At 41.1% G+C, this 15,143-nt stretch overlaps 1 protein-coding gene and 1 long non-coding RNA gene across 2 annotated transcripts in view; both read right to left on the bottom strand.

Moving 5' to 3' along the window:
* Window positions 1-15,143, bottom strand: part of LOC26535507 (cholesterol 7-desaturase nvd) — a 127,595-nt gene that overhangs the window by 14,838 nt on the left and 97,614 nt on the right. The window contains exon 4 of the mRNA XM_039373643.2: window positions 1,235-1,538. Coding sequence (XP_039229577.1) covers window positions 1,235-1,538 — 304 coding nt within the window. The remainder of the gene's footprint in view (window positions 1-1,234; window positions 1,539-15,143) is intronic.
* LOC120321400 lies at window positions 10,310-15,142 on the bottom strand. Its single transcript, XR_005561002.2, has 2 exons — window positions 14,979-15,142; window positions 10,310-14,927 (listed from the first exon to the last, which is right to left on the bottom strand). It is a non-coding gene; the product is annotated as an uncharacterized LOC120321400 (long non-coding RNA).

Raw genomic sequence — 15,143 nt, 5'->3', positions numbered from 1 at the left:
GCACCAAGGACTCTGCAGAAAGGGTGCATCGGACGCATTTATTGATGACGCTTCCAACGAACTTACGGTCTCCAATCGGCCAGAACCTTTGCCGTAATGTGGAAAGCAACGTCTGTGATCGTGCATGGAAATATTTCTCATGATAATAAAGGATGAGGGCTTTGGTGATGATCGTTTGGTAAAAGTATCGGATGCCTTTTAAGGTATTCCAAGTTTGCGTTCTAATTAATCCCAAACCATACAGGGTCCGTATATACATATGTATACCCGTTAGTCGTACAGTAAAAAGGTATGAAAAATATGTAACATACAGAAGGAAGCGAATCCGACCATATTAAGTATATATATTCTTGATCAGAATCTATAACCAATTCGATCTGGACATGTCCGTCAGTACGTTTTAATGCCTAGCGTATGTCGGCTTTGTTCGTGAAGAATTTCCCAATTATTTATGGTGGAAGTACCGTTTCATATAATGTACAAAGTTTACTTCCTGTAAAAAAGACGATTAAGCCAATCAGAGATCCAGTTTCAGACCCTTACTACTGTTTCGATAACTATTTACAAAATCTTAGGAGATTTGTCCGAAAAGTGGAGTTGAAGGGATGTACGCTTAGGAATAAAAGGCCAGATAGATTGTTATGTACAAGAACACATTCATTGTGATATTTTTCATTTTTTTATTAGTTTTGTAATTTTCTATTTATTTGCCAAAGAACTTTTTTCCACGCCCACTCTACCGCCTACAAACCGTCTTCTCAATGTTACAAAAAGTAATATGTGAATATGTGAATTGCGCTGCGTCTGTTTTTGGAGTCTGCATGCTGGATCTCTTTCTAGGTTATATAGTTCCTGAGATCTCGACTTTCATACAGACAGAAGGACATGGCCAGATTGACCAGATCTCGATCTAGTATACTCTACGAGTAACGGGTATAATTAATTGAAAATACGTATTGCACAGGTAAAAGGTTAAGGGGCTTAAATGCTTCAAGCATTTTTTGGTGACCAGATTATTAATATTTTTATTATATATTTTGTCCCCGTCAATGTAATTAAAGAATATTCTTATTATGTAACGTAATGAAATGCTTGAAAACTTTGTGACCCAACAGAATGATATTTTAAAATGCTGTTGATTGTCCACGAAAATAGTTCAGGACACAAATATATGTATTTGATATCCATGAAAATTAATTATGTGCGTAGATTAAAACATTATTTAATTCATTACCTCGCTCTCCAATGATGAGATCCGAAACCAAATGAACTTATTTTTTTAACCCATCTGTCATTAATAAAGCTATTTTTATGAATAGCATTAAAGTGCGCAATATCAGCGCCATTTTCCGGTATTTCTTGAATATGGCAATTAATGTAAAACTCATTGTGACCATGATAGATAAATTTATTGTCAACCTCTCCCATAGGTGAAGGCAGATCCCAAGGTAATTCTGTTGGTTCAGCATGATACCAAATAAAAATAAATCCGTCCACTTCCTGCGAAATCCATTTTTTTACCCTTGATCCTTTAGGAACTATAAAGTAAAATATAAAAAAAAATAAAATAAATACGAATAAAGGACAGTAAGTTAACAACTAAAATGAGCACTGGATATATTTGATTCAGCAATTATGTAGTGCTACTCGTTACTCGTAGAGTAAAAGGGTATACTAGATTCTTTGAAAAGTATGTAACAGGCAGAAGGAAGCGTTTCCGACCATATAAAGTATATATATTCTTGATCAGGATCAATAGCCGAGTCGATCTGGCCATGTCCGTCTGTCCGTCCGTCTGTCCGTCCGTATGAACGTCGAGATCTCAGGAACTACTAAAGCTAGAAAGTTGAGATTAAGGGACATAGAAGCAGCGCAAGTTTGTCGATTCATGTTCCCACGCCCACTCTAACGCCCTCAAACCGCCCTAAACTGCCACGCCCACACTTTTGAAAAATGTTTTGAAATTTTTTCATTTTTGTATTGGTCTTATAAATTTCTATCAATTTGCAAAAAAACTTTTCGCCACGCCCACTCTAACGCCCTCAAACCCCCCAAAGCTGCTACGCCCACACTTTTGAAAAATGTTTTGATATTTTGTCATTTTTATATTGGTCTTGTAAATTTTTATCGATTTGCCAAAAAACGTTCTGCCACGCCCACTATAACGCCTACAAACCGCCAAAAACTGTGTTTAAGACTCTCCTTTTCCCTTCCACTAAGCTGAGTAACGGGTATCAGATAGTCGGGGAACTCGACTATAGCGTTCTATCTTGTTTTGTACTTTAACTCTGTCTAATATCCGAAAGCTTTGAGTATAAAAGAAAAATGACTTTGTCTACTATTGGTAAAATTACTGAGCCACCATTATCATCCTAAGAAACTTTGTTACAATCAAGTTGGAGTTGAACTGCAAGATTTCACGGACAGCCGCTAACGGCGCTGAAACACACCGCAACAGGACGACAAGAGGGAAGTAGTGCAACGCGGGAATAGGGCAGTGAGGTAAAAGCGCAACCTGTTACGCCACTCTGAACCTATACCTATACTTAATATGTATACCTAGTAAAATTAGGCTTTTCAACCCTATGAAGTATATATATTCTTAATCAGATCAGTACCTACATAGGTCGATATGGCTATGCCGCTGGTCCGTCCGTGGGTCCGTATCAAGCTAAAAAGTTTAGATTGTGAATGCAGGGAATGCAAAGATTAAGAGACGTATCGCAAGTTTGGCTTCTGACACCAAAAAGTGGTCAAAAGACTTCACGCCGGCACTTTTGTTAAAAGTTTGGGCGTGGCAAACAGTTTTTGGCAAATCTTTAGAAATTTACAAGACAAATAAAAAAATTTAAATATATCAAAATATTTTTCAAAAGTATGGGAGTGGCAGTTGTTGGCGGTTTGTGGGCGTTGCAACATGAATCAACAAACTTGCGCTGCGTCTATGTTTGGAGTCCGGATGCTGAATCTCAACTTTCTTTATAAATCCTGAAATATCGACTTTCATACAGACGGACAGACAGACATGGCCTGATCGACTGGGCTATTGATCCTGCTATCGAATATATATACTTTATATGGTCAGAAACGCTTCCTTCTGCCTGAGACGTATCGCAAGTTTGTCTTCTGACACCAAAAAGTGGTCAAAAGACTTCACGCCGGCACATTTGTTAAATGTTTGGGCGTGGCAAACAGTTTTTGACAAATCTTTAGAAATTTACAAGACAAATAAAAAAATTTAAATATATCAAAATATTTTTCAAAAGTATGGGAGTGGCAGTTGTTGGCGGTTTGTGGGCGTTGCAACATGAATCAACAAACTTGCGCTGCGTCTATGTTTGGAGTCCGGATGCTGAATCTCAACTTTCTTTATAAATCCTGAGATATCGACGTTCATACAGACGGACAGACAGACATGGCCTGATCGACTGGGCTATTGATCCTGCTCACGAATATATATACTTTATATGGTCAGAAACGCTTCCTTCTGCCTGTTACTTTTTAACGAATATTTTAAATATAAAAGAATACACATTTACTCTACGAGTAACGGGTATACCATAAAAACGTTTTGTAATTTTTAATATTAGAGCGGGGTTTATTTTGCTAAGCTTATTTAAGTTAGATGGTTAGAGTCAGTTAAGTTAGAGTCAAATAATCTTGGCTTATATCGGTGACAGCGACGCGATTCTAAAATTGACTTTGATCAGAAGAATTTCGATTGGCCGAAACTATGAATACGTTTTTAGGCAGCATCTTTTCATGTTGTCCAGTGGGTTTGAAGACCAAGCCCTTTGTCTGAAATTGTGAAAATTGTTTATATCTTCAGTTTACGGCAAAGGCGTATGGAAAGTTTTCAATTGGGGTAATGGGTATTGTTTGGGAACGAGACACCGCGCGAACAAGTCACCCTTTATCTTTGTTTACATTTACATTTGCATTTGTCTGCAGCTGCAGCGGAGCTTATCAGCGGAATCAATGTAATTGTCCGCGAGCTTGCCCAGTACTTTTCCAAACTTCTAACTTCTTCTAACTGTAACTTGTTTACGTCTTATGTTAGTTCAATCGTATGGCGTGAGTACAGCCAAAGCTTAAGTCAGTCACATTTTTGATCTACAAGAAATCGTACGCATCGGTATCGAACTAATTAATATTAAGTGTCGGAAATTAACCAATAAATCAAACTAAACAGTAACACTGGCGGTTTATTTATGAACAGGTATCTTGGCCTATTCAATTCAGGTTGTTGACTGGATTTCGTATCCCGGGCATTGGCGTATACGTCACTTAGAAAATGTATATATTTTACAATTAAAAGTTAACAACAATTTTTTAAATTATTTTAAATGAACTCATGCGTTTCGATGTTCTACCGTCTAGCTATAAGTAACCTCCTTGGTTCAATAAGGATTTGACACACTTAAGAAATAAAAAGTTAAGAGTGTTTAACAAATGGAAAAATACCGGTAATCAGTCTGTATTTTCTTAATAATAATTCTCAGTCCAGTTCGCACAGGATCTGAAGCAGATTTATAATTTCGTTTCTACCTCACTATTTTAGGATATAGGCGTATACTATTCGTTGAATTGGTAAAAAAGGAGCGATTTCGACCGCACACCTACTCTAAAGGGCACAAAACGCCCAAGACAGCTACGACCACGGTTTTGAACAATGCACTGTGGTCCAGAACTCGATTTTATTGGCAGAAAGTCTAAAAATTAGGCTACAGACTTGAAACTTTGTATATTTTGTTGCTAAATCAAAACTAGTTTGCAAACAAAACAAGAGAGAACGCTATAGTCGAGTTCCCCGACTATCTGATACCCGTTACTCAGCTAGTGGAAAAGAGAAGGAGAGTCTTGAACGCAGTTTTTGGCGGTTTGTAGGCGTTATAGTGGGCGTGGCAGGACGTTTTTTGGCAAATCGATAAAAATTTACAAGACCAATATAAAAATGACAAAATATCAAAACATTTTTCAAAAGTGTGGGCGTAGCAGCTTTGGGGGGTTTGAGGGCGTTAGAGTGGGCGTGGCGAAAAGTTTTTTTGCAAATTGATAGAAATTTATAAGACCAATACAAAAATGAAAAAATTTCAAAACATTTTTCAAAAGTGTGGGCGTGGCAGTTTTGGGCGGTTTGTGGGCGTTAGAGTGGGCGTGGCAACATGAATCGACAAATTTGCGCTGCTTCTATGTCCCTGGAGTCTGTATGCTTAATCTCAATCTAGCTTTAGTAGTTCTTGAGATCTCGACGTTCATACGGACAGACGGACAGACGGACGGACAGACGGACATGGCCAGATCGACTCGGCTATTGATCCTGATCAAGAATATATATACTTTATATGGTCGGAAACGCTTCCTTCTACCTGTTACATACTTTTCAAAGAATCTAGTATACCCTTTTACTCTACGAGTAACGGGTATAATTAGGAGTCCGTGCAACCACGCCCTCTCTTGCCTCCCATATTAACTACTGGTATTATTGTTTTTTAAATATAATAAATGTGTATACGTGTACATAATCTTGCTCCAGCATTTTGGTAAGATAAGTTTCGGCGTCCCATTTGCTGTGGTGTTTTGGAGTTTTCAAAATCACTAGGAAGAATTGTTATCTTAGACGCCATCCACTTAGCATGTTTGGAAGTAAATCGGTCTAGTTGTCTGTTACACTCGGGCAGTTTTTTTTTAATGAATAATTCAAAATTGACTATTTTTTTGTCAATCTCTTCTGTCTTTTTCGATTCCAGATTATTGTTGTTGATTGCGGAATAAACGTAATCTGAAACATAACTTATTTGCCGATTGTTACGCCTCCAAATGTCCAGGAGGTCGCTATATCTGAACTCGAACTTGCCTATCAAATCAAGTTCTTAGAAAACGAGCAAAAATGGGCAAAAGATATACTTTACCGTCAAAGACAATAGTTAAAGGTACAAACTGACGTTTTTAACTTTTGTCAGAAAACGAACTATACTCCACGTAAGAATTTTTTATTTAAAAAACACTCATAAATTTGATGTTAAGCAACAAAAAAACAGTACAACTACACATGTATTGACTACATATTAAAGTTAAGAACTACATACTTTGTCTTTTATTTTCCATATTTTACTATAATTAATGGATGGGTTTTACAATCGTATCACGTGCAAAAGTAAGCAAATTTGCGAAACGCCTTCTCGCAATCAGCTGTTCAACACTGCACTTTTAAAAGCTCATAAAAGGCTTTAGTGAAGCTTTCGGCCCATATTGTTTTTGTTTTTTATTTATATTAATTGATAAATCATACTGATACGATATACTGAAATAAAAATTTGGACTTAATGACAAAAAAAAACGAATTTTGGACCATAGTGTTAAATTTTTTCTTTGATTTAATCATTTGCTTTATCATTATATTACTTTCTATTTAAATTTCGACATATATTCTTACCACTCCCATTAAATGAGTATCGGGTACCTAATAGACAAGGAAATCGTCTACAGAGTATTTCGATTCCCGTCCCGAAATAAACACTTATCATTATTGTTGGGACTACTAAATATTCTAAGCGATATGAATAATTAGTAGTCCTGACTTCAACCGAAAGCCCTTATTGTGTGTTACATCACTGAAGAAGCGGGTCATTACATTGGCGACGAGTGAAAGAATTGGTAAATAATAATAATAATAATAACTAGAAAAAAATTTGGTACATTTTCTAATCAGAAAAAAAAGAAGTGAAGAAAAAAAAACGCGGAATTGAAAGTCACGCGCGACGTGACTTGGGCCGTGTGTGTGTGTTTGAAACTTTAAAAAAAAGAACCGCCTTAAATGTGTCAGCCGGCATATACATGGAAATAAAAAAGAAAAGGAGAGATGGAATAAACGGAGTGAATGCAAATCCGCATGTTGCCAACCGAATGAAATTCATAAGGTTGCCAGGAACGTGCCGTCGGGAAAAGGCATATACATGGAAATAATAAAGAAAAGGAGACATTAATTAAACGGAGTGAATGCAAATCTGCATGTTGCCAACAGAAACCAACTTTGAGCACAAAGTGCAATCAGTTTTGCATGAAAAAATTATTTCCCTTCTCGTTCCACCCTCTGTGCCCTCGGCTCCGCAACCTGCCCAGACCTCACTGTCTAGCTAGGCATGAATGAGTACTGCTCCCCAAGCCAAACAAGCCTCCCGAGAGCCCATCTTCATACCGACTGATATGCCTTATTGACCATATGGGCATGGCTTTCGAAAGCAGTATCAGCCTCAGACTGCACAAAGCCATGTCCGCTGCAGGGGAGCAAATGCAGTTGGGCTTTAGAAAGGCGAGATCGACCGTGGATGGTATAGCAAAGGTTAAGGAGATCGCCTCGAAGACCATTAAAGGTACAAGATGGCAAGGGCCCGAAAGGAGTACTGCTTGGTGGTGACGCTGGACATCAGAAATGCGTTCAACTCAGCGAAATGGGGCGTTACCATAAGAGCCTTACAGCACCTAGGGGTACCGGACGCTTTAGTGGGCATACTTAAGTCCTATTTCAGCAACAGAGTACTACTGTACGAGATAGACGGAGGCACACATGAGCAATGGGTAATCTGCGGTGTCCCCCAAGGCTTGGGCCTTTATTGCTTTGGGTGCTCAGGTTGCCACTACCGGGAAGAACCAAGGTGATTGGCTTCGCGGATGGTATTGCAGCGGTAATTGAAGCAAAAACCGTCCAAGAAACCGAGAGCCTTGCTAATGCATCTATTTGCACCATAGGGGAGTGGCTCTCATGGCTCAACGGATGACGGTCTTATATCTAGCCGCAAACAGGTAGAGCCAGCCACCATCCAAGTCGGAGGCACCACGGTCATGTCGGCACGAGCGATAAGATACCTAGTTATGCTAGACACTAGGCTATCGTTCAAAGAGCATCTGGCGGAAGCGTACAGGAAGGCGGCGAGCGTCGCTAGGGCTCTAGCGCGAATAATGCCCTACTGCAGGGACCTAAGGCAGGGAAGTAAACTACTCCTAGGCAAAGGAGATATACGACAAGGTTAACAAGATTGCAGCACTGCTCAGGAGCGAGCCATAAAAGCAAACACCGGAGCTAACAGCTTGGGAAGGTAACAAAGACGGTGGCAGCAGTCGACGAAGGAGCGATGGACCTTTAGAATTATCCCGGATATGATCACATGGACTCGAATACAGCTTGGCGAGGTTAATTTTTGGCTTACCCAGATTCTAAGCGGGCATGGATGCTTCAGGAGCTATCTGATCAGGTTTAGCAACGACTGCCCAGAATGCGGCGTAGAGGAAACCGTTGAGAACATAATTTCTAATTGCCTGCGGCTTGACCACGACAGGAAAGGTTTCATGGAGGACAAAGTGGACCCGTCGACCCTAGGGGAGCGCATGATCTCGGACCAGACATTCTGGGGCCAGATCAGCAACTTCGCTGCAGTGGCGATGAAGCGGCTGCGTGAAGCTGAAAGAGAAAGAACCGCACGGAGACAACAGGACTCTAGCTAGGGAACACAGGGCGCTTCCTGGCCCTGCGAATTAGTACCGCAGGGACTCCAGAACTTTTCGCAACCACAAAACAATTACAAGTCAAGTTTTAAATCTAATAGTTGCTTTCGTTGTAAATGCCAACTCTAGATCAGAAATGGAGTAAGCTGTTACTCTTGGGAGTCCAGCTTGTGAGTCCAGTAAAAGTCAGTAGTATATTCTTTACCTGGTGCGCTGGTTGAGCCCACCGACGAAAATAAATAAAACTGTCTACAAAATCCTCATCGACCATCTAAATAAACACTTCTTACCGAACAAGAGCTCAACGTTTGAGAGACATCTATTTAGACGCCTGACACGTCTTGATGCGACTCCGTCAGCCAATGCAAAGATGTACGTTCGAATCTACAAAGACGTAGGTTGAGGAAATATGCCTTAAAGATAAATTCATAGTTCCGCGCACCCCTACCCCTTAGAAAAAGATTCCAGGAAAAAAAAAATCACTAGAAGATGTGATCGAAGCGTGTCAGGTTGAGGAATAGATAAACAAGGAATCAAAAGCAATGACAATAAGACCAGTTGCAGAAACCATCTGTAAAATTGCAATTCGAGGTTTAAAGCAGGGAATGCCCCAGGTGCGGAAAGTTTGGTCACGCATTACGGCAAGAAATTTCACCTTCAATAAATACTTGAAGCCCTTAGCCACTTAGCTAAGAAATGCCGAACTTATCTGAACAGCCGATTCCCATAGTCCGACAGGAACCACCTAAAAAGGCCTCGTACGTATATTGCTTCATTTTACGTTATTGAAAATGGGAAACAATCTCTTTTGGACCGAAACACGGCCATTAAACTGGAAAGAAACATTAACCGGATTGAAGAAATGGCGCCTTTTCCAAAATGGAAAAATATCGAAGTAAAACATTCCATCGATTATGAAATAAAACCCGCTCAGCAACCAGTGAGACGAGTTCCGGTAGACCGAGCGGCTCGGTGTGCCAACGGTTGGATTACTAATTATTCTAAGCGGTCTTTTTTATCGATGATATGGAAAAGTATGTAACAGGCAGAAGGAAGCGTTTCCGACCATATCACAAGTTGCTAAAGACAATCTCTGCAAACGTTCCTTCGTAGTCAAATGCCACAACAGCGTGTTTCAGGACGGAGCCCCTTGCCAGCTGGATGGGTCCCAACCTCTACATGCAGTATACGTCGGACACTATTTCAGAAGTAATATTAGCGAGTATCTGTAGTACTGCTAATTACAATAGTATTAAATATCAAGAAACAAAATATAAATAAAGAATATTTTATTTAGAGCCGTAAATAATTTTATTCATTCACAGATATATGACATTCATATTGTCCTAAAATATCCTACATATATTAATCCCGAAAGTTACTTATACGTTAGAATACTGATCCTAGTGAGGCACATACATTGTACAAACATTTTCACATTAAATCACAATGTTTATGTAAACCTCTTCAAGGCATAAGCATATCTCAAGTGGCATGAAAAAATGCAGTGTCTGCATGTTTGACCATGCCGACAACGCAATTGACATGTGCACATCATGGAGTAGAGACTCCATAAAAAATGATTCCAGGGGCAACGCTGCCGGCCTAGACGCGAATGATATAAAAACCCTTTGTACTTAGACATAAGCATGCAGAGAATCCAAATAAAGAACAAGGTACGGACCTATGTCCGGCAAAGTACCGAAGTCGAATGTTTCAGCTTAAATAAAAGTATTGGAAGTGACATGGCGACCGTGACTGCGAGTCACAAGCAAAAATAGTATAAATTTTGAAAGTACAACTAAAGTATTACAAACTATAAAGTAAAAAGTACTGCGCATAAAATATATATAAGGAACATACAACTAAGATATTTCCTCTCGGCTATGCAAATACTATGCAGTAATAAAAATAATGAAAACAAACGTGCATACTGAGTGAAATGGTTTCCATCAATCAAATATAAAGACAATATAACATACGGCAGCAGAGCAGCAGTAATAAAACCAACACCCAGCATTAGTAACGGAAAAATTACTAACAGTCAAATAAACTAATCAATTCATGATATGGAAGACCTAGAAGCTGAAAGAATATCATTCAAATTCCAGAGCGACCTAGAAGAGGCGCTACGAGAAATAACCAACGATTAGTTGAGCTGCTTCGCTACAATATATCATTTTCAAAGACGAGAAGAAAAATTATAAATTAAACCACATCCAAAGCGATAGATCACACTAAAAGTGCAACAAATCGAAATCAAGACAACAACACGGATGCTGGAAAAGTGAAGGAGGCAAACCGACGTCTACGGTCATGAGGGAAAATCAATTGAAAGACACTGAATAGGCAGTCCGCTTACAACACCAACGCTGGAATTTATAAACAAGAAAAGCAGCAAACTGGAGGATACTACACCTGTCGTACAAAGGGATCCACCAAGCCTACAAGAGGCTTTAAAGGTTAATCCCAACGAGGGACCACGCCCACTCACGATAGCTGAGTACAGAAATAACGAGGCGGCCGGAGGATCTGCATGCTGCAAGAACGTAGGTTAGAAAAATACCTAATACGTTTAGCAGCCAACGAGGGAGAAAGAGAGCAACATCAGAAAAAATTAGATGACATAGACCGAAAACTTCGTGATCCGAAGAAACTCAATTTGAGCTGTATTACTACCAATGCTCTAATTGCCATAATGTTAAGACCTCTAAACAAAAGCGTATGCGTGAAAACGCTACTTCTGGAACCCTAACCTCTATTAGGCTATATACTAACACATATGCTTTCGATAGAAATTTACGTTACTAACAAAAATGTGAAAAATATCAATACATTTTACAAAAGTTTTGGCGTGGCAGCTTTGGGTAATTTGTGGACGTGACAAAAAAATGTATGCAAATCGAGATAAATTTACAAAACTAATAAAAAAAATGAAAAAAATAAAAACAATTTTTAAAAGTGTGGAGGCGGCAGCTTTGGGCTGTGTGTGGGCGTCAGAGTGGACGACAAACTTGCGCAAGCTTGCGTCTAGGTCTCTGGAGTCTGTATGCTTAATCTCAACTTTTTAGCTTTTGTAGCTCATGAGATCTCGACGTTCATACGGACAGACGGACATGGCCAGATTGACTCGGCTATTGATCCTGATCAAGAATATATATACTCGTTATGGTCAGAAACGCTTCCTTCCGCCTGTTACATACTTTTCAATGAATCTAGTATACCCTTTTACTCTACGAGTAACGGATATGTACGCATAGAAAAATATAATGGGGAATGTAATTTGCTATCGTTTTTCATTTGTTAAAGTATTGCACTAAATCCTAAAGCGCTCGCTTCGCAATATAATTTTATGTCACCTTTGTAATTACGGTAGAATCCGGTTATAACGACTCCGCTTATAGCGTCAGTCCGGTTATTGCGACGGAAACTCGATCGCTTGGTTGGTTCCCATACAAAGTTGTATGAAAGGACCTCCGGTTAGTACGTCTCCGTTTTTAGCGACAAACCGATTTTTCATAATTCAACCGGATATTGCGACGTTCCAAACAAATTTAATCATCAAACGACTCTGTTAGTAATGAATGTAAATATCTGTGACCGATGTCACAAAAATGTTTACAGCGTGCGTGTGCAGACTTCATGCCTATATTCCATGAGATGTCCCGTTATATTTCTAGTTTTTTCTGCATTTTTCTTACGAAAAACCATGTTAATTAATTAAATTTATTACATTTTTTGTTTGATTAAACAATTAATTTGTTTTATGTCAAAACATATTACTAACATGGCAACCATAGAATAAACAAAAACAAAATTTTTGATTTCCACCTTTCTTTTAGTGCGTCTTCCGGGTATAATGACGTAAAATCGTCGGTCCCTTGAAGGTCGCTATAACCGGACTCTACTGTATAAATTGCTAGTACCGGTGCCTCGATAAATTTTTTTGTAAGCTTACTAAAACCATTTATTTTTTGTTCTCCAAATTGAAATGATTTGTCTTTCTCAAAAGGTCATACAATGGTTTTGCTATTGCTGAATAATCCTTTATAAACCTTCGAAAACATCAGGCAAGACCCAAAAAACTTAGCACTGCTTGAACTTTAGAAGAATTCGGAAAATTTTGTACAGCCTCAATGCCCTTATCATCTGCTCTGATGCCTTTTTCGGAAATTGAGAATCATATTTACGAAATTGTTGTTACTAAAACGTTGAAAAACCGCTTGAGCGTTTTAGATGCCTTGCACCACTCTCGTCGGGGCAAGGCAGGATCGCAGACGAAGACCAGATCACCCTGGTGGATGGGCTCCGTTCTTGGGCACCACTTCTCGCGGCGCACAAGCGTAAATACATACTCCAGGACCCACCTCCTCCAGAAACGGTCTCAAAGGAGGCGAGCAATCCTCTCGTAAAACACCCCTTGAGGAGCTCCGGATCCAATTCAGGCGTATCCGGCAGATTGGCCACTACCTTGAGTAGGTCATTAGGCGTCAACGGCGCCTTCTGGTTCGCATCCACAGGCAAGTGGGTAAGCGGACGCGAGTTGACAATATTCTCCGCCTCAACCAGGAAACTCTCCAATACGTGGTCCCTCGGCGCAACTTCCTTCAGGGTATGACGCAGTACTCGTTTAACGCACTGTACCATGCGCTCCTATACTCCGCCGGACGGCGGTCAGACGGGTTTACCAAAGCGTCTGGCTTCCCTGTCAGCTCCCACGAAGTTCTTGCCGTTATCGCTGCGCTGTCTATGTACTTGCCCTCTGATCGCAATTATGCAGGAATCCGTCGACAGGTCATGCGCCAACTCCAAAAATATCTCCCTTGTTGTCAAGCACGTAAACAAGGCGACCCAACGCTTCTCCTTGTGACGGGACACAGGCCCAAAGTAGACCTATCCAGTGTACTTAAATGGCCATCCACCCGCATCCAATCTGTCCTCTGGATGGGGTCCCATTATTGGCGGCATCGGCCATGCTCGTTGCAACTTGCACTCGTTGCACGATGCGATGACTCTCCTCATCACACGCCTCATTTTCATGACCCAAAATCTCGTCCGGATCTCCGCAATTGTAGCATCGACGTTTTAATGCATCATCCTGGCGTGGAAGTGTCGCACAATCAACTCCGTTAGACAGTGCCTGCGTGAGAGTATGATGGCCCTTCTCGCACTATACGCATGCACATTGCGGCGTCGATTCTGCCATAGGCTCGCAGAATCCTGTGCTCGTCAAAGTAAGGCACCAACCCTCGAATGTCGTCGAGCTATCGACGTCCTTTTTGGCCTCTGCCGACCTTATCTCGTCGGGTAACGACTTCAGTTGTGCCTGTCTGACCAACAGGTTCTCTGCGACCTCACATTCTGCTGCAGTAAGGCCACCTTGAATCCTGGCTTAGGTCGACTCCTCTCTGAGACCGCGTCGCATCATCCGCCGTATTGTCGGCTGTAGGCACCCTTCTCCATTGGGAAGCCTTTGACGAATCCAGAATCTCCGCCACTCGGTTGCCGACAAACAGCTGGCCACGAAACTATCCACATAATCATCGACATAGTAGTAGTCGGTGATGGTCTTGACTGCTCTCGGATCCGAATCCCGAAACTTCAGGGCATTCACAGTCTTGACGTAATGTGCAGCGCTCGACGAGCATGCTGCTTTAAAGGTCATTACGTCCATCAAGTAGTCATCTGGATCTCTCTTGTTGTCGCCATCTCTCCGTCCTCGGGACGGATCAGTACTTTGTGGAACATCTCCTTGATTTCACCGCAGACTCCGACTGCTCCCCCTCTAAAGTGGAAGTGCACAGCAGGCAAAGACTTATAATGCTGAGGCCCTTTTCGTCATTTCCTGGATGAATTAGTAGCGCCTTCACCGTCTCGCGTCCTTCAGCGGCTTCATCAACCTCTGGTTGTTCTCCAGATCCGTGCAATTGTACGCTCGGGTCGTCTCCACGAACGCGCAGGTGAAGATGGGCCATTTCTCGGCCTGCCCTCCAAATACATGCAAGTCCGGAAGCTTTTGTGCTCCCTGGGTTCCATACGGCGTAGTCGCGGCGTAGTCGTGACTTGCTTCTTTTCCAATGCTGCGATCCTCCCTACATGGAATCCAACGTGAGGGACTGGTTCATCTCCGTCGCGAAGATCGCAGCTGTAACGGCAGAATGCTGCATCTTCTCCGGCTTCAATATGGCGGCGCTTGTGCGCGCTCTAAATGGCGTCCCCGACGCCTAGTTACCGCTGGCTCCGGACTGCGATACTTGACGTTCCTTACGCCTTGTGACCGCTGGCTGATGATCCACTGCGTCTGCTAGTGGCTGGCAACTCCCTCGGACTGTCGTCGCGCGAATGGAGTTGCCTTAAACGACTACTCCACCATGGATCCCAATAGAAAGGGATAACCTAACTTGGGGTCGTACGCTCGATTTATTCTGTAAGAATTCATGGATATAATAATTGGAACTGACTTAATTCTAGCTCACCGCAGTGTGTCCTCCAGCCTTTCGCACGACAATAAATATGCTTAGTTTTTCCGGCTAATTTTCAACTAGTAACGCCGATAAAACATATTTGCACGCATTTAGCTAACAAATCCTATCATTTGGTAATTGGTTCGAGTAAGATTACTCACAGTGGTAACAGGTTTT

The sequence above is a fragment of the Drosophila yakuba genome, chromosome 3L (assembly GCF_016746365.2).
Source record: "Drosophila yakuba strain Tai18E2 chromosome 3L, Prin_Dyak_Tai18E2_2.1, whole genome shotgun sequence".
Taxonomy (NCBI): Eukaryota; Metazoa; Arthropoda; class Insecta; order Diptera; family Drosophilidae; genus Drosophila; species Drosophila yakuba.
The sequence above is the reverse complement of the archived record's forward strand: the minus strand, read 5'-3'. Positions and strand labels throughout refer to the sequence as shown.